The sequence below is a fragment of the Manis pentadactyla genome, chromosome 11 (genome assembly GCF_030020395.1).
Source record: "Manis pentadactyla isolate mManPen7 chromosome 11, mManPen7.hap1, whole genome shotgun sequence".
In the NCBI taxonomy this organism is placed as follows: domain Eukaryota; kingdom Metazoa; phylum Chordata; class Mammalia; order Pholidota; family Manidae; genus Manis; species Manis pentadactyla.
In genome coordinates, this window is record NC_080029.1 from 106,004,513 (window position 1) to 106,029,335 (window position 24,823).

The window sequence follows — 24,823 nt, forward strand, 5'->3', positions numbered from 1 at the left end:
TGTGTTGAAGAAAGAGATCGGGTGCTGTGTTGTTGGATCTAAATTACCTTAAAATGTAGGTAACTAAGAAGTAACAGTCATTGATTTGTTAAGTATATTATCCTAGCATACAAGTTTCAAACCCAGTTCCTTAAAAATTCCATAGTTTATCTCTCAGGAGAAAAATTTGTGGTTTTTATAACAATAATGGCAGTTACAATAAGGAGCTGGTAAAATATGCCCAGTGATGAGAACTTAAGAGTGATAAAAATGTGCTTGGTACCTAAGAAAAAATATGTCTCACAATTGAAAACCAAAGTAATATTCAACTATGCTTGTGAGCAGAAGTAGTCATTGATTTTAAGCTACTCTGTACTGAAAGCTGGAATTCTTACTGTTCTTAGAAGAAAACTTCACTTTATTTCACCCCTAAACAAGTCTCTGAAAATTCTTGAGAAAAGATTTTGGTCCTTTTATATGTGAAACTGTTGAATATATAAACATATATTTATCCCTTTTCCAGAAATTCAGTAGTGTTCTTAGCAAGCTAATTAGGTGAAAAGAATCTTCTATAGATAGAGATGGCTTGTTATGTCCCTAGTTAGTTTTATACTTCAAGTATTGTGCTTTATGATGTCTTTTGTTTTCAGTTCTTGTGGTATTTAGTACTGGAACTATCTAAATATATCTTCTCTTAGGCTTGGAATTAAAATAAAAACTCCAGTTGTAGATTGGACTTGATGGCAAAATTTGCTGTTTTTATATAATATTAAAATACTGAAAGCATTGAGATATTTATCAAACCTGTGTTCTAAGTATTTTTAGAAATGGGGAAATTCTTAAATTAGATTGCTGTCTCGTAGATGAACTTAAATTTTATAATGTCTGTTTTGGGAAGTTTTTGTTTTAATTATGATAAGGAGCAAGAAAACTGAAACTTAAATTTCAGAAAGTTTAAAATGTTGCCATTTAGGTCAAAAATATGATTTTTATTTGAATGTGTACATAAGATCAGTATTTATAGACAACAGTGGGTCCAAAATGATCTGAAAAATCAATAGGGAATAGTTTACAGGAAATTTCTTGAACTTCCTCTAACATCTAACACTCTTATCTGAATGAATGTAATATTTAAATGTTTTTTTACTCCTTTTTAAACTTCTTTCTACTAAATTTAGCCTCTTTTTACTAAGTTTAGATTCCACGAAGTTCAGAAATAGGAAGAAACTATTGTTTATATGTATTATAGGGTGTGGAACTTTCATAGGTTAATAAATAAAAAATAAGTTCTTATAATCACCTAGTTTTTCTAAGTTGTTGAGTGTTGACCCTTCAGTGTGCATATTTTTTTATATTATTGGCCAAGAGGTTTAATTACAGTTTTTAAAATAGGATTTGACTTGGGTTGGGTTTTTCTTCTATTCCAGGGACCTAGGCTCTTTTTTTTTTTCAGGTTTTAGATGCTCAGCTAGAGCTTGTAAAGTTTTTACTGTTTAATGTAGATATCAGGTAAATCAAATAAGTGTGCCTGAATGTAGTTTCACATTTTTATTTTAAAATGATGATGGTAGGGTAAATTAGCCAAGTGATTTTGTTTTGTTTGTTATTTTGATAGGTTGATGAAGATTGTGCTGAAGATGATTTCTGATATTAGCATAAACTTTTCACATATTGGAGGTCCATGTTTAATGATACTTCACATACTGGAACTTAAAGAGAATTGCTCTTCATCTTGACAAAAGAGCTTACTAGAAGCCTAAAACATAATGAATTCTTGGTAATAATTTCTGTTAGAGCATGTTCAGGAAAATGGATAAGCTTCTCTTGTTTCTAAATTAGGTGAAGGTTTCCCAAAATGACAGTTCAGGCTAACTTTGGTTTTCATAGGCCTTGGAACTTATGAGACTCCTAGAATATTTCTTACAAAGTAATCTATGTAATTATATACTGTGGGGTAAGTAAAAGTGATCTAAACCTGTGTTGTTAGTAACCACTAGTCATGTATGACTATTTAAATTAATTAAAATAAAATTAAAAATTCAGTTCTTCAGTTGTACTATCCACATTTCAAGTGTTAAATAATCATATGTAACTAGTAGCTACTGTATTGTACAGCACTGATATAAAACATATCCATCTCACAGAAACCTCTGTTACACAGGGCTCATCTAAAGTATTCCTCTCATTTTCTGTGGAAGGGTGTATCTTAATTAAGGTATATAGCTGTTTTCACATACTCAAGGAAATTCCCAGCTCATCTTCTCATCATTCAGGACATTTAAAGACCAGCTACCACATAAGCTATGGATCTGTTTTTATAAGCATAGGGAATGACATCATCTTTTGACTCATCACATGATATAACAAGATTGAAAAAAAAAAATCTTTTCAGGAAAAGCTTCTGCTACTTTGCATCTTTTCTCAATAGCTATCAGAAAATCATTATGCCTCCCTGCCTCATGGGGTTATTTCCAATATTAATTACAGGAAGGATGCATTGAAATCAAAAGCACAATGCACCCAGCCCCAGCCTCTAGAGCTAAACAGAGAGTGGTCTGCCCTGAATTTGGGGTTATTCATATGACTAAACTGAATCATTCAAGCAGGAAAAAAGGAATCTGTTTTTGCTAACTTGACTCCAACTGGTTGTATGAGCTAAAACATTCCAAGGATAATTGTGTAATCACTGTAAAGAGTAATTGTATATATTCATCCCTGAAGTACTCTATCACTCTTAAAACTAAGTTTGGGTGGATGGTATGAGGACATTAAAGATACTAATGTGGATTTGTTCTTTTCATCCAAGCTTAATAGTGAAGGGGAGGTATCTGTTAGATTTTCAGTTATATTCAAGTTGGAATAAATGTTATAGTTCTATTCACCAGACACTCAAAATTTCTCTCATCATCATTCCTAGAGGAGAAAATAAAAGTACTTAGGAAAGAAAGACAGTCCCTTGATAGCTACTGTGAACCTGACAAGCTGAAATGAAGGCTAGGATTCTGAGGAAAATTGCTTGATTATTTACCACATTTTAATAGAACATCATAAATTACTTAATTGTGCCTTTTTTCTGTTTCTCTTTAAAATAGTTTGACTCCTGGTAGATTTTAATTATCTTAAAGCATACATATTCCTTTCTCTTAATGTTAAGATTGTTTGTTGTGATTCAAAATCATACTTAAGATTTAAACATATGATTAGATCATTAACTAGAAAAAAATTGGCATCTATGTGCAGGTGATCAGATGACATAAGCAGTCTGGTTTTAATTTGTGGCCAGCACTGATTGTAACTAAAAGAGATTTGCTCTTTTTGTGGAATTGGCTGACTATTTCCCTACATCTGGAGTTAATAAAAGTCTTTGAGACCACATCAGTTGTGCTTTGCCGCAAGAACTCTTTGATCTGAAAAATCGAGACTGGCGCAACTGCTGCTTCATAACGTTGTATCTCTGTTTTTGCAAGCTATGCTTAAGATACCAAAAGTCAAGTTTTTCAGCCTGTGCTAAAAGAGCTGTTAGATGGTCCTCTTTGAGAACTGTGTTTTTTAAAACAGTTTTTATTATAATGAAAACTTTTAGCTTACGTTAGTAAATAAATGATAAACTTAGAGTAGCTTAGAGTTTTTACCATTTTCATTTATAAGATCTATCCTTTAAAAGTCCATTTATTTCTTTCAAAATTTACTTATAAAGACTAACACTGAAAACAACTTTATCTGTAAAATGAGCCCTGTTTTCTCCATAGAGCTTCAAAATTTTTACATAAGAATGGACAAGACTATTCTGCTTTGTGTGGTTTATCTTGGTTTTCTTTTCTTTGACAGCCATTACCATTATCTGATCAGTATTTTCTTTATTTGACGGCGATTTGTAAACCTAAAGTTGGATTTATCCCTTTATTTGCTTTTGTAACTGCAAACATTCAAAAAAATGTTTAAATATTAAATATATCATGTATGGAATACAGTGAGTTGAAATAAGGATAAAGAAATACAAATTGACAAATTATGTAGATTTTTTTGTAGAAAATGACACATCAAAATGAGTTTTTCATCACTACCGGTGTGAGGCTTACTGTTTCAGTCTCTAATTTGGATGAAATTAGAGAAGTTTATATTTCATACATTCAGATCGGTGATGGTAAATAAGTATTTTGTGACGAAACGCATATGTTCTAAGTTTTATCTTCTAAAGTTTATTCTCATTTGTAATTTCTTGCTACATCAATTTACTCTATTTTTCATTGTGCTTTCAGCCTAGTTTGGGGGAAATTTCTGTGTAAGGGAGACAACGAACATGTAGCTGCTAGTAAGCTTAGACTCTGAAAATTGATAAAAAGAAAAAAGCACAACATTCCTTCCCTGAAAACCTTTTCCTACCTATCAGCCTATATAATAAATACTATTCCAAACACGTTTGTGTATACCAGTTATTTCATTCTACACTGTATGGTTGTGTATACCAGTTATTTCATTCTACACTGTATGGAATAGCACTAACCTAGAAAAACAGGTTTAATATGTATAATGAAAAAAAAGATTTTATCTGCCATATTTCTCTATCTAGGATCCTTCTAGACAATTCTTAGGAATATGTTTTGTCCCACACTTCTCAGGTACCACAGGTGTGTTTTTACCTCTGGGGTGTGAGAGGTAAGAAACTGGCCTGAATGCCAAGTCATTAAAAGACACACCTGTGCTAGTGTCAGCATGACTACCAGCAAGAGGAGTAAAAATGGACTTTATAACCTTCTATTTAGGATAAATTGTATATGTAAGTAGGATTATAGCAGACAGAAACTGTAAGAAACAGCATTCAAGAATGGCACAGGCAATATTTAGCTATATAACTGCTCTAAGGAGGATAGAAAGATGATAATATTAGCTAATACTTAGTGTTCAATGTGCTAAATATTTTATATGCATTATCTGATCTTCCCATCAACCCCCTGATGTAGGTACTGTTAGCACTGTCTTATAAATGAGGAAAGCCTGGGGAAGGTTAGGTAATTTGCCAGAAGTCTTTACAATTAGTTGATGCCTCAGAGAAAGAATAAATGAATATAAATGATAGTTTATGTAAATAAAAAATTTGGCTCCCATTTTAATTTCAGTGTGTGCTTCCTCAGCTTTTTTATTAGTGGATAGAAATACATGCTCATGGTAAAAATATCAAACTGTGGAAAGACATAAAGTAAACATCTCCCTTCCCAACTCTAAATCCAGAGTTGTAACCATTAAGTTTTTGTGTAATGCTAGAAATATTCTGTGCTTATACAAAAAAATGTGTATGATTTTTTTACATGTGCCCCATAATTTTAATAAGGTAATTACTTTCTGCCACTTAAGTTAGCACATAGCATTTTTGTTTTGGGGTGAAATTTAATGGATGTCCCCTTATCAAACTAAGTGTTTTATATGCTGCTCACAATAGGACATATTTCCATTCTTCCTGACTCATGGTTTACTTTTAATTTTACAGATCACACATCACCTTAAATACTAACTTAATTTCATTTTTCTTCTTGGTTTCAATAGTCATCACAGGAATGGTTTGATCATGTTTTGATCATTGAAGTTACTTGGCTGCCCATTTAGTTTTCAAGAAAAATGACAATGTGGACTATTGGCAAATTCAAAATATTCATACCTTATCTGAAGCAAAAGTTTACCAAAGGAAGTTAATAATGCTGTAACAAATTAAATGAGACTGTTCTTAAAGCTGTACCAGACTTGAAAGTTTACTTAAAAATTAAAGAATTAAAAATCCCTCAGCAGAATTTGGTTTTAATTTTTCTAACCTACTAAGTTAAGGAAGTTTCTGAACAAATTGTGTTGTGCCTTTCTTGATTATCTTTTAGTAGTAACAAAGAATAGTAACATTTAATCTAACTCATTTTGATTTTGATGAATCTTGTAACAGTGAAAAGAATGAAATTTATGTACTCAAATTTTATTTCACGGTGTATTCAAAAGACATGTTTCTACCATCACATTTTGAATCATGAGCTTTATATGAAATTTTGTCTTATAAGCAAAATCAACATTTATGACTTTATTTAATCATGTGGTATAATTGTCACACAAAGGTGCATTACAGGGGTATTTGGAGTAGCATTTTTCTCTAGTAATCAGCTTAAACAAACACGTAAATAGTAACCAAATTAGACATTATTTACATGGATTTAGGCTCCTGGGTTGGATTTGTGGTAGGCCTTTGTAGGTTTATGAAATGTAACACTCATTTTCTATGTGTTATGATAGTCATTTGTGTTTTAATTAAATTTCCTGTTTAATTTTAAGGTATATGCACCATCCCCCAATTCAGATGATTTCAATCGTGAATCTCCTAGTTATCCATCTCCCAAGCCACCAACCAGTATGTTTGCTAGCACTTTCTTTATGCAAGGTAAGTATTGCCAAATGGTTGTCAAATTCTACAACAGTTACTTAGTATATTGTCTAATGTTGTAAAGTTGTGAGAAAGAGAATACCTAGATAGGAATTCAGGCATTATTTATTGAGGTATTTTTGCCTGAAGTAAATTTAAATTTAAAGTGTTTAGTGTTGCTGACTGCAGCGTAGTAGTATTATCCAGCCAATCTAGCATTGATGGAGTTTACAAAGCACTTGCAGTTGAGAAAAATGAGTAGAGCTGCTCTTTCTCATTTTAGAATTTAAATATATGAAAGCTATTAGCAATTCTGGGTTCTTACTTAAATTACAGATTCATATCACTCCTAGAAACATCAATATAAATAAAGATGAGTATCATAGAACAGTAAGAGTTGTTAAAAGAGAAAAAGTATTGCATTTCCTTTCATTCTTATCTTGCAAATCATTTTTATTTGGTCTCCTGTGGTTTTGGACTCTGGGGAGCATATACTATAGGAGCAATAAATTACTACATAAATGCTTTCTTTACATTTGTGAGTGAAATCATTGCTAACACATTTCAATTAAAGGCTGACTGTAGATAGGCATTATCAATTACTTAGGCTTTCGATTATAGCAACTTTATTCTGTAGTTTCAGAATGTTTGATATAATGTATATTGTTTGTTATACATGAAGAACTTTTTTTGTGTATTTGTAGAAACCCCATTTAACCAAATATTAAATCCAACATATTCCCAAACTTGGAAATTTTATTATCTTCCTTGATAAGAATTTAGATCCTGAGGATTTTTATAATGATCTACCTACAACAATTTGGATTACTATCTTTCCCCTCTAACTATAGAGCTTTATTGCCTTGTTCAAAATAGTAATTATACAGTTTAGAAGAAAGAGAACTAGACAGAAGACTAGATTGGAGAGGGTAGAAAAAAATATTTGGAGGGTACCATTTGAATTTTTATAGTATCATCAAAATGTAAGATAAAATTTAGCTAAGGAAAATTTTATATTTTTCTTTTTATCTTAGATGGGACCCACAATTCTTCTGACCTTTGGAGTTCATCAAATGGGATGAGCCAGCCTGGTTTTGGTGGAATTCTGGGGACCTCCACTTCCCACATGTCTCAGTCCAGTAGTTATGGCAGCCTTCATTCACATGACCGCTTGGTAGGCTATAACACACAATGGGGGTGCAGCTATACTTTGTCCTCATTTGTGTTTCTTTTTGGGTTACAAGTGTATGATTTGATTCTGCCAAAACTTCTAAAGTCTGAAATAGTTCCAGACTTATTACACTTAGCATGTTTTTTTAAAAAAGTAAATGACAGTATTAACACTTCTCAGCTGCCAACTTATGCTCTTTTTTGACCTGTTATAGTAATTGTCCAGTTATATGTGCATATCATTCAGAAAGTGTATTTAATAGAGCATATCTTCTCCCCTTTTCTCTAGAGTTATCCTCCACATTCAGTTTCACCAACAGACATAAACACAAGTCTTCCACCAATGTCCAGCTTCCATCGCGGCAGTACCAGCAGTTCACCTTACGTTGCTGCTTCTCACACTCCTCCCATCAATGGATCAGATAGCATTCTCGGTGAGCTTTTTTAGGGTGACAAAATTCCGTCAAACCTAATTTGGGGATTTTCGGTGAATATATTTTTCAATATTGAGTTCAAAAATGAATGAAAGGAAAAAAAAGAAACTTGATTTTCATTAATGTAGAAACTGGTAAAGAACCCATCTTTACCTTAGTTTATTAAGTACAGCACATGCAGAGTATTTGCTGTTTTATTGTGACAGATGTGAGATAACAATAGAGAATACCCTTGAAATGGTATAGTGCTTAAAAAAGCATGCCTGCCTGCTAAATTCTTGATTTATTTTCCAACGTGAAATATTCAGGAACCAGAGGGAATGCCGCTGGAAGCTCGCAGACAGGCGACGCACTGGGAAAGGCTTTGGCATCTGTGAGTACTGGCTTTCCATGTTCTGGGGAATGCATCCTACACTGCTGAATGCAGTGAGTAGATTTTGTGGGCAGTATGTGTCATAGTTAAAGGGTATATATAGTTAGAACAGGATCGACTTCATTACTTACTCATTTAGAGCTATTCTTGGTTTGTACTGACTCGTTCTGCCCTTAAAATAACTAACTCATGATTTGCTTTAATAAAAGCAATGATTGTGTTTTAATAACTGATCCCTAAAACATTAAAACTGAAATGTCTTCTTTTGGAATTCTTTTGGAAAAACACTTACCAGTAGTAATCACAAAGATTCCAAATTTAATTACTTAAAAGAGGCACTTCTGCTTTTTACTTTAGAATTTTCTCCTTAGGCTTTTTCTTTCTTTCTTTTTTTCCTCCTGAGTGGTATGCCTCTCAGAATTCCCACAGAGTTGTCTACATTTTCTGTGAAGTGCAGTTAACTCTGTCAAACACATTTGCTGCTGTTCATGGGGAAGGCAGACCATTTAATGTGTGAGTAGTAGGAAGCAACTGTTAAACATTTAAGGAGATAAACCTCCTGGTAAATGGTTTCTGTAAATAAACTTTTCTCTGTAGCTGAGTACAAGTTTCTTGAGAAAGGAAGCCAAGTCAAATTCATCTACCACATAGAATCCTGCACAAAATAGAGCTCAATAAATGTTTGTTGAATTCAGTTTTGCATTATATGACAAAACCAGTGATGATAACAAAATCCACAAAAATATGAGCTATAATTTGAAAGCTGAGTAGGTATTAGGTTCTATACTAAGCATTTACATGCTTTGTTTCATTTCGTCCTTAAGACCCTGTGAGGTTGGTATTGTTATCCGCATATTACAGATGAGGAACTAAGGTTTAAAAAGTCAAGCAACTTCAGTTCAGAAAGATTAAGTAGCTTGCTCTAGAGATCACCAAGCTAGGAAGGGTAAAATCCACATATATTGAAGTACAACCCTGATCTGCCTAGCTCTCTCCTAGTTTTTTTGGTCTTATTTCCACATAATAAGAACCTGCCTACTTAGAAAGAAAACTATGGTATGATATTAAATCTGAGTGCTTCCCAGGTGTTTGATTGACTTGGTGTGTTCGTCTGCTGCTTCTGAAAGATTCCAGTAGCAGATATTTCATATGTTAAGAGGAGAAATAACAGTTGGACTTTCACTACTGGGCAACTTTTAAAAATATAACCTGCATTTCAGAGGCTTTTTTCTCCAAAGTCTTTTGGTTATTTTATTCAAAGGAAAATTTTTCTAAAGGAACCTTGGCAAATAGGTAGACAAGAATTTGTGACTTTCTGGTGGCCTTTCAAGCTTCTTTTCAGTTACCCTTCAAGTCCTTGACTGTTTTCCCATATTATGACCAACATACTAGCCAAACCAGTTGGCATTTGGAAAAGAAAAACCAAATTCACTGTGAATGAAAGTTGGGGAAGAATGTTTAATCTAGTTAGTGGGTGGGCTTTGGTTGTCATGGAAACCCTCAGTTCTGTCATCCTATGTTGTTACTAGGCAGGAGCAGCCAGGTCATTCCATAAATCATTTCTGTCATAGCTGACGGTGATGCATTCCACCTGCTCCGTCACTGCATGCCATGGTCAGCACACTTCAGTCCCTTCCTTCAATCCATATGCTGTTCCCCGGCAGACAACTCCCCCAGACACACTCTTTCTCTAACTTTCATTACAGACCCATATTCACTTTAGCCCTCTCAGAATTTACAAAAACACAAAAACATTACATTGGCTATAGGAAGAATTAGAAGAAATAAGAAGGAATTTTATGAGGGGTACTTTTGAGAATCTGACATACATATCAGAATTTTTATGTCAGGCATTACAGATATTTGAAAATGGTAACCATGAGAACCATGAGTATTATGGAAGTTGTTTAGAATGTGACATTTTTCATACAGCATCTAGTTTTAGATGGAGAAACCATGCTGCTGTCATTAGAAGTTATTTCTAGTTACCCAGTTGTCTGATGTATGTCTTAGAAGATCTTTCATGTGTAAAGAATCAAAGGGTACAACCTTTGTTCTTCAGTTTAGGTATTAAAGAGCACACAGAATACTGTGTGATTAAACATGTAAGGCCAGATAATACATTTGAAAAGGTTCCTTTATTTTAGGTTTAAGCCTGGATAATTGTGGTCTTAATCTTAGGATAGCTAGAAAGAGAATTGTACATGAAAGTATTTACACAAAGTTCCCAAAGCCCTGTGGATTATGCATTAGTTCAGATAATAAAGTAGGATAGATAGAAGGAAAGGGAAATCTGGGTATTCATGCCGTTTCTAATGTGTTTCCCTGAACATTTGCCAGACAATAACCCTTTAAGATTGTGCCCATGGAGAGTTATATAGAGGAAGAAACATCTGGTTTATTTCAGTGCCTAATACCATATCAAAACACTTGGTCTTTAATTTAGAGGAGATCAAACAAGAGGACTGTTTAACTTTGTTGATTATATCAGACTTCTTTGTGATAATTTATGTTTTGATTTCTACCTCAGCAAAGGGGAGAGAGGGAGGGAGAGTGTGTGTGTGTGTGCCTGTGTGTTTTAATCTGGATAGTTAAATGGTCAGTAGTCTCTAACAAAAGGAAAGAAAATCCAGGGAAGTTGACGTTTAAAAGTAATTCATGAAATAGGTTTCTTTGTTCCTTAGACTCAATAACATTAGCATAATAAAGATTAACTGAAATGTGCACTGTAGTGTTTAAAAAAATTGGGCTCACAGTTTCAAGGTTGGGCTTGGGAGCTGTCCATTGTTTCTTTTTTGTCCGAGGCTCTTTTCATTAGCCTCTGGCTTATTGGCACCCTGCTGATTGGAATGGACCATGACTGATAGGAGGAGGAGCCTCATTTGTTGCAGTAAAATGAGGCATATTACCGTTAAGGCCTGGCAGAAGGTATTGGGAGTTATTCATCATTGGTCATTTAACAGTATGAGGACCATGCACTGCATGCAGAATGAGTTCTTACTTTGTGTTTATGCTCTAGATTGTAAATCACTTCAATCTCCATTTTTTAAGTGACTTTTTTCTTCTTTCAAACATCAGTGTAGGAGTTCTTTAAGGTGAAAAGTACAAAAAGTAGTGGAGTCCTGATTTAGAATGCTCTTTGTCAATTAAAGCCTTATGTTTAGAATTTCTTGAAGTAGCGTAACAGTTTCTATAGAATAGGTATAATTTTATGTGACTTGGTAATAGAATAGACATACAGAAGTGAAGTTTAATTAAATGATCTGTGATCTAAAAGGCTCTCTTATCCTGCTTGTTTAATGTTGTGCTGCTTCTCCTCACTCACTTTATACAAAAGTAAAAGGAACAAGAAAAAGCCAGGCTACCTGTCAGTTGAGGAAAAGTGTTAATAGCAATTCTGTCTGTCATCACATTAATGTAAGGCAAAGTAAAACTAGGGAATGTGCTGGGTGTATGGATAAATGGTTTTCATTATATAAATGGAGAAGCTGCTTTTGGAAAACACCGTAAGTTATGTTTTTATATTTGATACATTTCTGGTACTACTGCTTCTATTTTCATAGTGATTTTTTTTTAATTCCCTGTTTTCTATATAGGATCAGAGCATTTTGCTAAGTCGTTGCAAGGTAATGATGTGACTCTAAAGCACAGCCTCTGCTTTCTTTGAGATGAAGCTGCCAGGGTTCTTGGTGCTTAGGGGATTGTTTAACTGTAAAGGCAGCATTATCAGGGAATAAAAGGGTTGATAGTCTACTTACACTCTGGAAAGCCCATACCTGCCTAACAATGTGCTATGGACAGTTTAGTGCATCAACAGTAGTTCCCAGAAATAGTGGAACCTCACTATGTCATTGTTCTCAAAGCTTATACCATAAGCTGATTTGTAAATGAATTCATTTCTATAAGATCTTCCCCCCCTTTGGTATTTCTAAACCCCATTACATAAATACTAAGGTAACACCATTTACCGACTCCTGCTTTTTATTGAAAAGTATAATAGAAAATGTCAAGTTTTAAAGGAAAATATTGAGCACCTAGTTACACAGAACAAATGGCAGACAATGGATTCTGTGTTGAACAATATAAGGCCCCCCTGGCTTCAAAGAGCTTACATGTCAAGGAGAAAAGATAAGGCAGGTATACAAAAAAAGGATAATGTAGAGCATAGTGTGAAGTAAAAGACCTAAGAGAAATATAAAGTATAAGGGAGGTGAAAATGAGTGAAAGTGGGGAGGTGACATTTGAGCTGGGCTGTTTAAGGTGGTGTAAAATGCTGTCAGAGAGAATAAGAAACAGTCATCTTAAAAGGACAAGCTATGTTCAGAAAATGAAAAAAAAAAAACCCACTTGGATAGTAGGGTACATAGTGTTATAAATAGGTTATAAGGTAGAAAGATATGGTTGTGACCAGCTTTATGGAAGATGTCAGATGTCTGTTTTAGTAGACAACAGGAAGTTCTGCATGGGATGTGACTGATCAAAACTGGCTGAGGTCAATAGCTCAAGCAATTATGTATGGAATGAAAGTAACAGGGAGTAACTAGAAATATAGAGACTTAAAATAGCCCAGCCACAAGTTCTAGTAAAAGTTTAAAGTAGTGTCATGCCAGCAAGAATGACATGTACCTATCCCAGAAACATAATTGTGGATATTGGTGTCGAGGGACAAAGGGACAAAGGGAAAGAAGGAGAGAGTGGTTTTGGTAACCATGAGAATAGTGGTTCTAATTGAGGTAGAGAAAACAGAGAAGTAGAAATGGGAAGGCACAGTGATGCAGAGTTTGTGTTTGGACAAACTGAGCATGAGATGAAAGAAGAATATGGCCAGATCAAAAAGTGCAGCAAACCAGTATGATGACAGAGATGTCAACTTGAGTCATTTACAGGGATGTCATAGCTGATACTTTGCAAACAATGTTATTACCAAGATATAAAACACAGGTAAAGAGAAAAGAAAACTGAGACTAGAGTTGTAGAGAAACCTACATTAAGGAAACTGAAAGAGTAAAAAAGAGAGTGAGCCTAGGTAAATACATCCAAGGATTTAAAAGAAATACTCATGGTAACTTATCGCAAGGATGGTATCATTCATTCTTCCAATAAGTACATATTTACCAGCACTGTTATAGAAATTATTGCAATGCTGTGTAATTCAGATTTTGTCTGAATAAGACAAAACCTTTGCTCTTCTAGAGCATACATTTAGGAGGAATGGGTAAGAGACAGATAATAAATACATAAGCAGATTTAAACAACTAGGGATTAATGAATGTTAAATCAAGAAAAAGGCAGGAAGGTGTGACAGAGAGGGAATGCTATTTCACCAGTGCTCTCATGCTGTTAATGAGTAAGTCAAAAATCAGAGAGCTGGTCAATTTTATGAGAATTAAAGTTTTGGATAGAATTGAAACTTTCTCCACTCCTCATCCACCCACCATCAATGTTGTCAACCCTTTCTGCCCTTAAAAGTATTATGGTCAAGAGATTTTATAAAAGCTAGCATCATTTGTTCATAAGAAGTATTAACTGTTTGAAGCATGAGAAATAGTTATTTACAAAAGTAAAGGGGTATGTCGAGATAGGTTTTTGTTGAAGTTTAGCAACCTTACCTAATTTACTTAAATTGTTTAAGTAAATTACTGAATGTATGTGGACCACTGGTAACCAAAATGTGATCTTTAGCTAATTTTCATATGTGTCGCCTGAATTTTCTGAAGGGTAACAACTTTAAGACCAACAGTATTGGTCTTCTAACACACTACTTCCCTGTTACTAAGTCTTCCCATGCAGTCTCTGGTAGCTTTCCTTTTCCACAATGGCTTTCTAACTTGAAGATGCAACTTCCAGATTTGGCCAGTTGGAGAGAGTTGGTGTTTAAAGGCATTTACAGTTAAAATTTAACTGTAACACCATACAAAGTAGTTTAGTTTATTCAAGGTAGATATATCCATTTGTAGTCAAGGGAAAATAGATTTTCTGACTGCTTGCAATTCATATAGTGAATTCTTTCTAAAAAATGAAAACTGGTGATTATGACTTGTGAAATTTTGATTTACATGAGCCTGTCCCAGTACCTGGCTTTTTCAGCATATTATGCTGTCTTCAAAACCAATGCTGAGACCCATTATATGGGCCTCTTTAAATTTAGAGCTCTGAGTTTATCCAGAGCAAGGTTATTTCTATTGGGATGACTCTTTGAACCCACAAGTAGTTTTCCTTTTTTAAATATTTGACCATAGTTTATCCACATAAGTTGATTTGTCTGCCCTGAGTTAAGTGCTGAGATATGAAGATGATTTATTATGCCCATTATAGCAATAGGGTTGTCCTGGAGGAGACTCCCAGGGACCCATGCCCCATGCCTGGATTAAGGAGACTTTTTAAATATTTAATGGTAAATTAGATAAACTTGAGTGAATCTCTGTCACTGTTTTTGGAAAAACAAAATAAAGTATTAAAACAAAATCTTTTAACCAAAATACCAAAATTCATGTATCCAGATATGTTATCCTCCTTAGTCCTAGGAGGTGAAGCCCACAAATCATTTTGGTAACATTTTTTTAAGGAATTTCTGGGTTTTTTCACTTTCCTCAAGGGTGACAAAATATCCTTTAAGGGCAAGTTTGATTTTTATGTAACACTCTTGCATCATTTGGGGGCTCAGTTTTGTAAAAATGTAGTTGATCAAACTGAGAACTTTTTAAATGATAAATAAGAGGTAACTTTTTTTTTAATTCTTTGTCTCACATCTAAAACTTTAAAAGCTGTTCTCTTCAAAAGATAATCATTTCCTGAGATAATTATTTTTAATGGATATCACTTATTCAGATAGTATATTCTAAAGAATAGATTCTTTATACAGAAAAGTTGTCAGACTTACTTTATAGTCCCTTCTCCTTTTTGTTCTAACAGATATGATCTGTTTTATTCTCATACTAGAATATGTATGATACTTTTTATTGAAGTATAACTGACATGCAATATATCAGTTTCAAATGTGCAACAGTGACTCAACAGTTCTGCATATTATAAAATGCTCAATGTGATAAATGTAGTTACCATCTGTCACCAAAGTTATTGCAGTATTACTGACTGTATTCTCTATGCTGTACTTTCTATCCCCATCACTTACTTATTTTACAATTGCAAGTTTGTACCTCTTTATCCCCTTCACCTATCTCCCTCCCTCCAATGCCTTATGGGAACCTCCAGTTCTCTGTATTTATGAGCCTATTCCTGTTTTGTTTGTCCATTTTTTTATCTTTCTAGACTTCACATATAAATAAAATCATAGATATTTGTCTTTCTCTAGCTGACTTTTTTTACTTAGCATAATATCCTCCAGGTCTATCCATGTTGTTGAAAATGGCAGGATTTCATTCTTTTTTATGCTGAGTAATATTCTTATTTGTGTGTGTGTGTGTCCATTCATTTATTGATGGACATTTAGGTTGCTTCCATATCTTGGCTATTGTAAATAACGCTGTAATAAACATAGGGGTGCATATATATTTTTGAATTAGTGTTTTTGTTTTCTTTGGGCAAATTCCCATAAGTGGAATTGATAGATCATATGGCATTCCTATTATTAATTTTTTGAGGAACCTCCATACTACTTTCCACAGTGACTGCACCAATTTACATTCGCACCAACAGTGTAGGAGGATTCCCACTTCTCCACATCCTCACCAACACTTGTTATTTCTTGTCTTTTTAATACTAGCCATTCTGACTGGTGTGTGATGATACCTCATGCGGCTTTGATTTGCATTTCTCTGATGATTAGTGATACTGATTTTCATGTGTCTATTGGCCATCCATATGTCGTCTTTGGAAAAATGTCCACATCCTCTGCCCATTTTTTAATCAGATTATTTTTGGGGGGGGTTGTTATTGAGTTGTATGAGTTCTTCATACATTTTGGATATTAACCCCTTGTCAAATATATCATTTGCATATATATAGAATATACATGATACTTTTTGAGCCTAGTGTTTTAAAACTAAGGCTTCTATAGCCTTTCTGTAATGGAATAGTCCCAAAATTGATGAAAAAATTTTTCACTCTGAGTCTTAGGGTGGCAACTTAGATTGTAAAAATAACTCTGTGCTAGTGGATTTATATTTTTGTTGTTCTCACATATTGATACATTTATGTCTTTTGCTTTCTGGTTAGATTTATTCTCCTGACCATACCAGCAGTAGTTTTCCATCAAATCCATCAACACCAGTTGGATCACCCTCACCCCTCACAGGTAAGCTTTTGTTTTATTTAACTACTTAAAAACGTGTATGGGACTAGTTGGAGACACTTAAAGTTTATTTCTTTTTCAATAAAATCCAATAAAAATACATGAAAAAAATCTAAGTTTTGAGAGATCATGTAAAACAGAGTCTTCCTCTTGAGTTCACTTTGGAGAGTATTGAATTTTCTGGTTTTAAATTATTTGTTCATATGTTCTCTAATTCTTGAAATAATTTGTGATAATGTCTAAGAACAATTGTTATGACAATAAAAATAAGGCTAGGCAGTTGGGGTGAAGGTAAAATATAGAGAAGGAGATAAATCAAAATTTTTGATAAGATAGCATAGGAAATAAATGAAATAATCTATTTAGAAGTACCTGTAACTTCTTCCTTGTTCTCTGCATTTTCCCTGTAGGGCTCAGATGAATAGCTTTCTGTTAGATAGTTTATTTTTAGGTCTACTAAGTTATTTCATATATAATAAGTTCTTGAGGATAATGTAGGTTTTTTTTTTTTTTGCTAAGGAAAAGAACTCTGGATGTGGCTAAATATTGTGAGTGGAGTTAAATAAGTGTTCAAATTTGTTCTGCTTTTTCCTGTTTTTTCACATTAGCTTTAACAAGTTCCAGATACTGTTACAATATGAATTTGTTGAAATACAATTGTTGTTACACTGTAACTATTTTCAAATTTATTAGGAATAAATAAAATTATAGGAAAATGCTTAATTTCTGTTAAACGATAATTTTAAAACTTGAACTATATTTTTCTGAGCAATGTTTGGAGAAAAAACATGGCTAAAGAAGAAATGTGTTAGTTCTGAGGAAAAGGTATTAGGCATCCAGATAAATACTGCCATATTCCTCTTAACAGTTGGCCTCAGAAATTATTTTCTTTTCATGATCAAGTCATTAGTTAAGTCCCTGTGGCTTTGTATTGTTGTTTTTAAGCCTTTTTGCATTGTTCAGGGATTCTGAAAATCAGGGCTCTGGTGTACTGGGGCTTTGCTCTCACCTGTGCTTTGTGTATTAGCCTTGTGATTCTGCTGAGAGGCATTCCGATGCGGGGATGATGAACTGCTGGCAGCTGCTTTCAACTATTAGTGGGTTCTCTGCCACTTTCTCAGACACCATGGCTTCAGCTGTCTAGTAAAAGTCGAACAGCTGTTCCCCACATAGACAGGACTATGAAAGACCCATTGACTTAAAGTTGTTGTTTAACAGAGAGCTGAAATTACAGGAAGAATGATGTAACTTTAACCCTATGCACCCTCTTGGCACAGTTTTACTAAAATTATCAGTGTCATTTTGCCTGTTTCACTTTCTCATCTGAGGTATATATAGCAGCCCTCTCTATATGTTCCCGATGCCTCTCCTCCTCTACCCAGTAAGATAGCTAGAAAAGGATCCTTTGGTTTTCATTAGCACTGGGTTGGAAGGCAGGTGGCAGAGGAGCTCAGCTCCTATCTGTGAAAGGACATCAGTAAAATAAAGAATCAGAGACTTACACATTTTCAAAACATCATTGTCCAAAGGAAAAGCTCACATTACCTCTTCCATCTTTGTTTGATGTTTTCCCCTTTAATTCAGCTGATTAATGAAAATCTGTGGACTTTTAAATGTGTAATGAAGGTATCTATAGGCTTCTTTTTCAATTCAGCAGTCATTTTCAAAGAAATATACTTTTATACACTTATGCTAAAACAGCACATCAGTGACTGATTTTTTTGCACTTGCATCTCTCTCCCATCTCCTGTATCTAATGTTCCCTTTTTATCACATACACACACACACACACACACACACACACACACGCCTGCACCCCAGATTGGTAGAGATGTAAAGGGAGGAGGAAAAGTAGAAAGCACTATGTGATAAAGTATGTACAGTTGAAGGAAAACTGAAAAAGATGGAGCAAACCAAAGCTCTGGGTAATATGTGAAAATTATTTTATTTCTTGCATGGCAGTGGCCAGTTACCTAAATTAAGAAATCCTATCCACTATATGCTCCCTATCTCTATACTTGCCTATTCTTTATACCTGAGTGTCAGTCAGATTAGTCACAGGCCTTGTGTAAGGATATGTGCACAGTGCAGAGCCACATAGGCAGCTTCTAAGACAGTCATCATTCTTTTTAAAATCCTGCTTGTCTTCCTTGGGAACTTTTAAGGCCAAGAACATACTTTCTCAAGAGCATGCTTATGAGGAAGTTTCTGAATTGATGATACTGTATCAGCTAGGATTCTTTTGGCTGAAAGGAGAAGAAACTCTTGTCTCAGCTGGCATAAATAATAAAGGAATTGCTTGGATATGACAAGAAGCCCATAGCAGGGCAAGTTCCTGGATCAGTATGTCAGGGATCCTACTCTACTTCTTCGCAATTCTTTCTCAGAGAGCAGTTCAAGTTACTACATATGGACATAACAATGTCCACAAGAAAAAAAGGGACCATCTTTTCCTTGTCTTTTAAGAATCTTTTTCCAGAAACCTGGTAACAAATTTCCACTCCTGACTCATTGGCCAGCACTAGGACTGACACAGTTGCTCACAACAGAAATGGTACCACCATGTTTATCTGGGGTTATCCCAAGAGCTAAGAATAGGATTACTCTTTTCTGGTTCACACTAGGAAAATGTAGACACCCCTCTTCTAAACAAAATCAAGGAAGGCTCTGGCAGCAAGGTAGAAGAAAAGAATGACTGTGTCTATTATAGAGTTGTCATTTGATAGAAGACTTGAGTATTTAAGAGAGAATGTGTTTACTAAGGAAACTTGGAAAGCAGACAAGCAAAATCATGTTTTGCCTTTCTTTACCTCTTTCTGGAATATAAATGAAGAAAAGTTTAATAATTGCAATACTCAGTGTCAATCTTCAGTACATCTACAATAAAAATAGAGAAGAAAGGATTCCTCAGTTGTGGTTAGTTTAATCAGTGAGATACCTTTTTTTTTTTTTTTTTTTTATTGAAGGGTAGTTGACACACAGTATTACATTACATTAGTTTCAGGTGTACAACACAGTGATTCAACATTTATATACATGATAATTCTAAGTACCATCTATCACCATACCAAGTTGTTACAATATTTTGACTATATTCCTTATGCTATACATTACATCCCGGTTGCTTATTTATTTTACAATTGGAAGTGTGTACTTTTTCTTGGTTGTTGTTGTTAGGGCATCTCTCATATTTATTGATCCAATGGTTGTTAACAACAATAAAATTCTGTATAGGGGAGTCAATGCTCAATGCACAATCATTAATCCACCCCAAGCCTAATTTTCGTCAGTCTCCAATCTTCTGAAGCATAACGAACAAGTTCTTACATGGAGAACAAATTCTTACATAGTGAATAAGTTACATGGTGAACAGTACAAGGGCAGTCATCACAGAAACTTTTGGTTTTGCTCATGCATTATGAACTATAAACAGTCAGTTCAAATATGAATACACATTTGATTTTTATACTTGATTTATATGTGGATACCACATTTCTCTCTTTATTATTTTTAATAAGATGCTGAAGTGGTAGGTAGATACAACATAAAGGTAGAAAACATAGTTTAGTGTTGTAGTGAGATACCTATTTTTATCATCTGTCAGTGTGCCTGGTGTTAAAGCAATTACCTGAATTCTACAAATTTTCCATTTAGTTGAGAAAAGATATAAAAACATGAAAATAGAACCATCACAATGCACTCTAAACTAGTGTACTCAGGGCAGACTTCATATCTTGTACCTCACTGATTGGCTTTATAAGGCAGATTAAAAACTAAAACCAAAATCTATGTTTGTCTGTTTTATAGTCAGGGCTCTCAAAATTAATTGAAAGTGCAGATCAACCAGAATGCAGGTCCACTAATTCCTAGTATTCACTGAATATCCATGCCTCCTCCCTTTGGGTTTTAATCAGCCATCAGATTGACTTCTACTGAACTAACTTGAACTATCCACCCATCTCTTCTGTGATCAATAGCATGAATTTTTAAAATAATAAGTGGGGTCAAGGAGCTCCCTCCATGAAATATAACTTAGCATTTGTATGATGTTCACAGTGGTAAAGGGTTCACTGGTTATTTTTATATTCTTTATATAGTCATTTATTGGGTTTTCCTGGTTGTTAAATTCCACTTGTTAATTATAAGTTAGCCCACAGGCTTCCCTTTCAATGAGCAATTTTAGATTGTCCACAATTTGTTTTGTAGTTGAATTATGATTACATTCTTATGTCTATCAGGAAGCCTTAGGAGTCCTCAAAATAAATTGTAATATGCTTACAAGTAAAAAATTGTTGGCTGATAAAGAACACAACATTTTTTCTTACAATTTTAGTAATTAAAAATTTTTCCATATAATCACAACAGTATGCATATAATTCATTATAAAATATAATCAGATATTAAGGATCTAAGTATCCAACTTTTCAGTTTGCAAAATGTGTGTGATTGATGGAAATACAATTGCTAGGTTATTGAGCTGAAGTAGACTAAAATAGTTCCAACTTTCCGTACGTTTTTAGTTTCCTAAATGTGGCAAATTAACCTGCAATAACAGGCTCTGGTGGAACATAGTTTAAAATAATTCATCAATAAATGAGACAAATTAAGTAAACCTTCCACTTCTGCAACTTCAGATTTCAAATATAATTCAGGTTGTCAATAAAGTCTTTATTAGGAACAATAAAATATATTTAATTGAATGGTCTTTGTTATTTTCTGTAAATAACTTATTTTCAAATGCACAGTCATGAAATAATAAAGATTTTTGATCAGTTGTTTTGACTTTTTCCTTTTAAAGCTATTTTGGCAAGACCATTAAAACAGTGCATTCTCCCTGAAATTTGGATTAATTAATCCTTTTATTCCATTCTACTCTGAACTTGTATCCTTTCTTTTTCTGTCTTTGTTTTATTGCTACTTTTTTTAAGTTGAAGAATAAACATTTAACAAAATTTTTGTAATGCTATTTTCCAAATTGAATAATGTGTTTTGGTATAAATTATGTTGGAGCAATTTTTAACAGATAATCCTAAATGCATTTGCAATCATTGCAAATTGGTGCATTTGTGTATTACTGAAGGGACAAGTTAATATGACTCTTCAGAAAACAATTTGGCCTTAAAAATTAAGGATCATAAATATGTTCATGCCTTTTAATTCAGAAATGTTAGTTATCCTCAAGACATGTTCCCAAAAAGAAAAAAATAATAATATTCAACATTCATAAAATAGTAATATTCAATAACCATTCATCATAGCAATTGAAAGCAACCAAAATGTCCAGCAGTGAAGTAATGGTGGTTAAGCAAATTATGATCCAGAGAATCAGGTGAATATTAATGTAGTCATAACAGCGTTATCATAAAGACTATGTAAAACTATGAGAGAGGGACAAAATTTTAAGTTATGTATATTTTAAGTACATTTTCTCAAAATATGTGGGCATATGGACAAAGTCTGAAGAATACGCAAACATGAAAGTATTTTTTTTTTGTCTGTTTTCTCAACTCCCTATACTGTTCTACTACGAATAAAAAAATATTATTTAAGTGTGTTGGGCATATAAGTAGCCAGTGCTATGCTGAAGACTGAACAAAAATGTTCACATAAATACAAATACATTTACTGAATATCTTTACCCTTTAGAACATAATCAGGATCTCTGACCTAATCAAAGTATGTGGGACTGCTTTTTGGTTTTAACAGGTACCAGTCAGTGGCCCAGACCTGGAGGACAAGCCCCTTCATCCCCAAGCTATGAAAACTCACTCCACTCCCTGGTAAGAGCCTTTTAGAAACATACAGGTTGTTTTTATCTGATAGTGTGGAGTTCGTTTTTGTTGTTTTTTTTTTCCAATTAATCTTGAGTAACAATGAAAAAAACAGTAGGATAGCATTACACACATTCTTTGCTAACACATGGCCTGATACAGTTGAATGATATAAAACACATTGGGTGTGCCTTTTACCATCTGTTCTTTGGGTCATCAGGCTTCTGGTCTCAGGACAGCTGGCTTTAAAATAGTGTTATGGGATTTTTTTGTTTCTTTAATAAATCTAGGGCTTAATTTTCCTATACTTTTATGTTTATGTATAAGAATATTTTTTTAAAAACACAAAGACCAAATAAAACCAAGGAAATTAGTCCAACAATGCAAAATGGTTATATTTTACTCTGTGTCATATGATGATACCATGTATAGTTTCTTATATTTCCATTAAAAGTTTAAAATGTACTATCAACTATTTTTGTCATGCAGAATGTTATTTCCCAGGTTTTCTTTTTATAAAAGAATGTATTGTGTAAATTGTACCAGCAAAAATGTTATTTAACAAATAAAGTAGTAGAATAAAGGAGCTTGTATACAGGTATTGCATGTGAAGAATTTGTGGTGAAATGTTGACTACTGTTGCTTTTCAATGCTTACCACAGAATTACAAAGTATTATAAGAACAAAGTAAGGATGAATTAATAGAGTGGTAGATTATGCTCTCATGCAGTAATTCCAGGTTGCAAATAGAAAAGTTCTTTTTTCTGTGACTAACAGATCATTTTATAAATTAAAGGAAAATTTCTTCTCACATATTTTGCCAGCAAATATAAGCACTGTGTGCTATTTAGATGCTAACCTTATAACTTTGCTGTTAAATCTCAGCCTTCTCATACCTTAATACAAGTAGATCTTGCGGGTCTCCGCGTTAACTTTACTAACATATTGTGCTGACGTGCACATCAGCTATTTCCTCATTTCTTTTGGAGTTAATCTTAACCTGTGCTTTGCCTCCTGTTCTGTCTTGACTTTGCCAGAAAAATCGAGTTGAGCAGCAACTTCACGAACATTTGCAAGATGCAATGTCCTTCTTAAAGGATGTCTGTGAGGTACTATTTCTTTTAGATGGTGCCTTTTTGTGTTTCAATTAATTATACTTCCTATTATCCATTTAAAATCTTCAAGCCTGTACAGACTCCAGTCTTGTTTTTACAATCAAACAATGATCATTTCTGCTTTTGTAACAATTATGTAAGGGCAGACTTCTGTTCTCTTATATTGTTGAGAATAATTCTTTTTAAAAGAGCTCTACTGGCATGTGCTTTTGATTTTAAAAATTCTAATATGTTTGCATATGGGGCATGTGTGTATCCACAGACAAATGTCATTTCCACAGTTTTGTGAAAGAGCATATTTGGATGTGTTCACCACTTCAGATAGGTATGCTTTATTCACTTAAAACGAAATTACAACTTACACTTGATGGACTTGAGGACCCTTCCCCACATTGCCCTCATTTCAAAGATCAGTATTAAAGTACAGGTCATCTTTTTTATCATTTATACTTTGAGTACCAGACACAGTAGAATAGCTTTCATCTTTTTTAGAAGCTAAAATAAATGTATTTTATGAAGCAGGGATTTGTTTCTGAAGCTTCATTAATTTAGCATAGTCTTACAGATAGCCTTTCTTTGATTGTTGATCTGTAGTGCAGGTAGCTGCATTTGAAGCTACTTGATATTGCATTTCACCTGCTATCTTCCATATATCCCAAAGTAAGAGCATAGCGGTTTAATGACTTTAACAGATACCACAGTAACCTTCATGTCTTTTTTCAATCCCTACAGCAATCTCGGATGGAGGATCGTTTAGACAGACTGGATGATGCTATCCATGTGCTGCGGAACCATGCTGTGGGACCTTCTACCAGTTTGCCTGCTGGTCACAGTGATATACATAGTTTATTGGGACCATCCCATAATGCACCAATTGGAAGCCTCAATTCAAACTATGGTGGATCAAGCCTTGTAACAAGCAGTCGATCTGCCTCAATGGTAAAATAATGCTCAACTTTTTTGTAATAAAAAGTCTACTGTCCTAAATTTTTTTCATGAAATCTTTGGGAGAAACAGGCCTTTTCAGAGAAAAGACCTGCCCAGTATTGGGCAGAGTAACCAGCAACCAGCTAAGCGTTCATTGGCCCTTAAAATTTTGCTGTGGTGATGCGCAAAAAGCGCACCACCACAGACTTTCTACAGAGATCATTTTAGCTTAAACTTGTAATTTTTTTCCAGATATATAATAATTGCCAGAACAGTTTTTGCCTTAAAATAGTGTGTAGGAAGTCTGAATAGCAAAAGCAGTAAAGCAAGACTCAATTTCCAGTGTTTCCGGTCTAGAAAAGCTGTTTATTATCATCTTGCCTTTAATAGCAGGAGGAATATGAAATTA

The 24,823-nt window shown here is 34.0% G+C and overlaps 1 protein-coding gene across 11 annotated transcripts in view; it reads left to right on the forward strand.

The window, feature by feature from the left end:
- Positions 1-24,823, forward strand: part of TCF12 (transcription factor 12) — a 415,896-nt gene that overhangs the window by 365,928 nt on the left and 25,145 nt on the right. For 9 of the 11 annotated variants that reach the window (XM_036929722.2, XM_057488840.1, XM_036929724.2 and 6 more), the window contains 8 exons: positions 6,286-6,391; positions 7,408-7,547; positions 7,833-7,977; positions 8,286-8,350; positions 16,526-16,604; positions 22,308-22,381; positions 23,410-23,481; positions 24,220-24,426. In XM_036929722.2, coding sequence (XP_036785617.1) covers positions 6,286-6,391; positions 7,408-7,547; positions 7,833-7,977; positions 8,286-8,350; positions 16,526-16,604; positions 22,308-22,381; positions 23,410-23,481; positions 24,220-24,426 — 888 coding nt within the window. The remainder of the gene's footprint in view (positions 1-6,285; positions 6,392-7,407; positions 7,548-7,832; positions 7,978-8,285; positions 8,351-16,525; positions 16,605-22,307; positions 22,382-23,409; positions 23,482-24,219; positions 24,427-24,823) is intronic. The other 2 variants (XM_036929723.2, XM_036929730.2) reach the window with 1 other exon arrangement.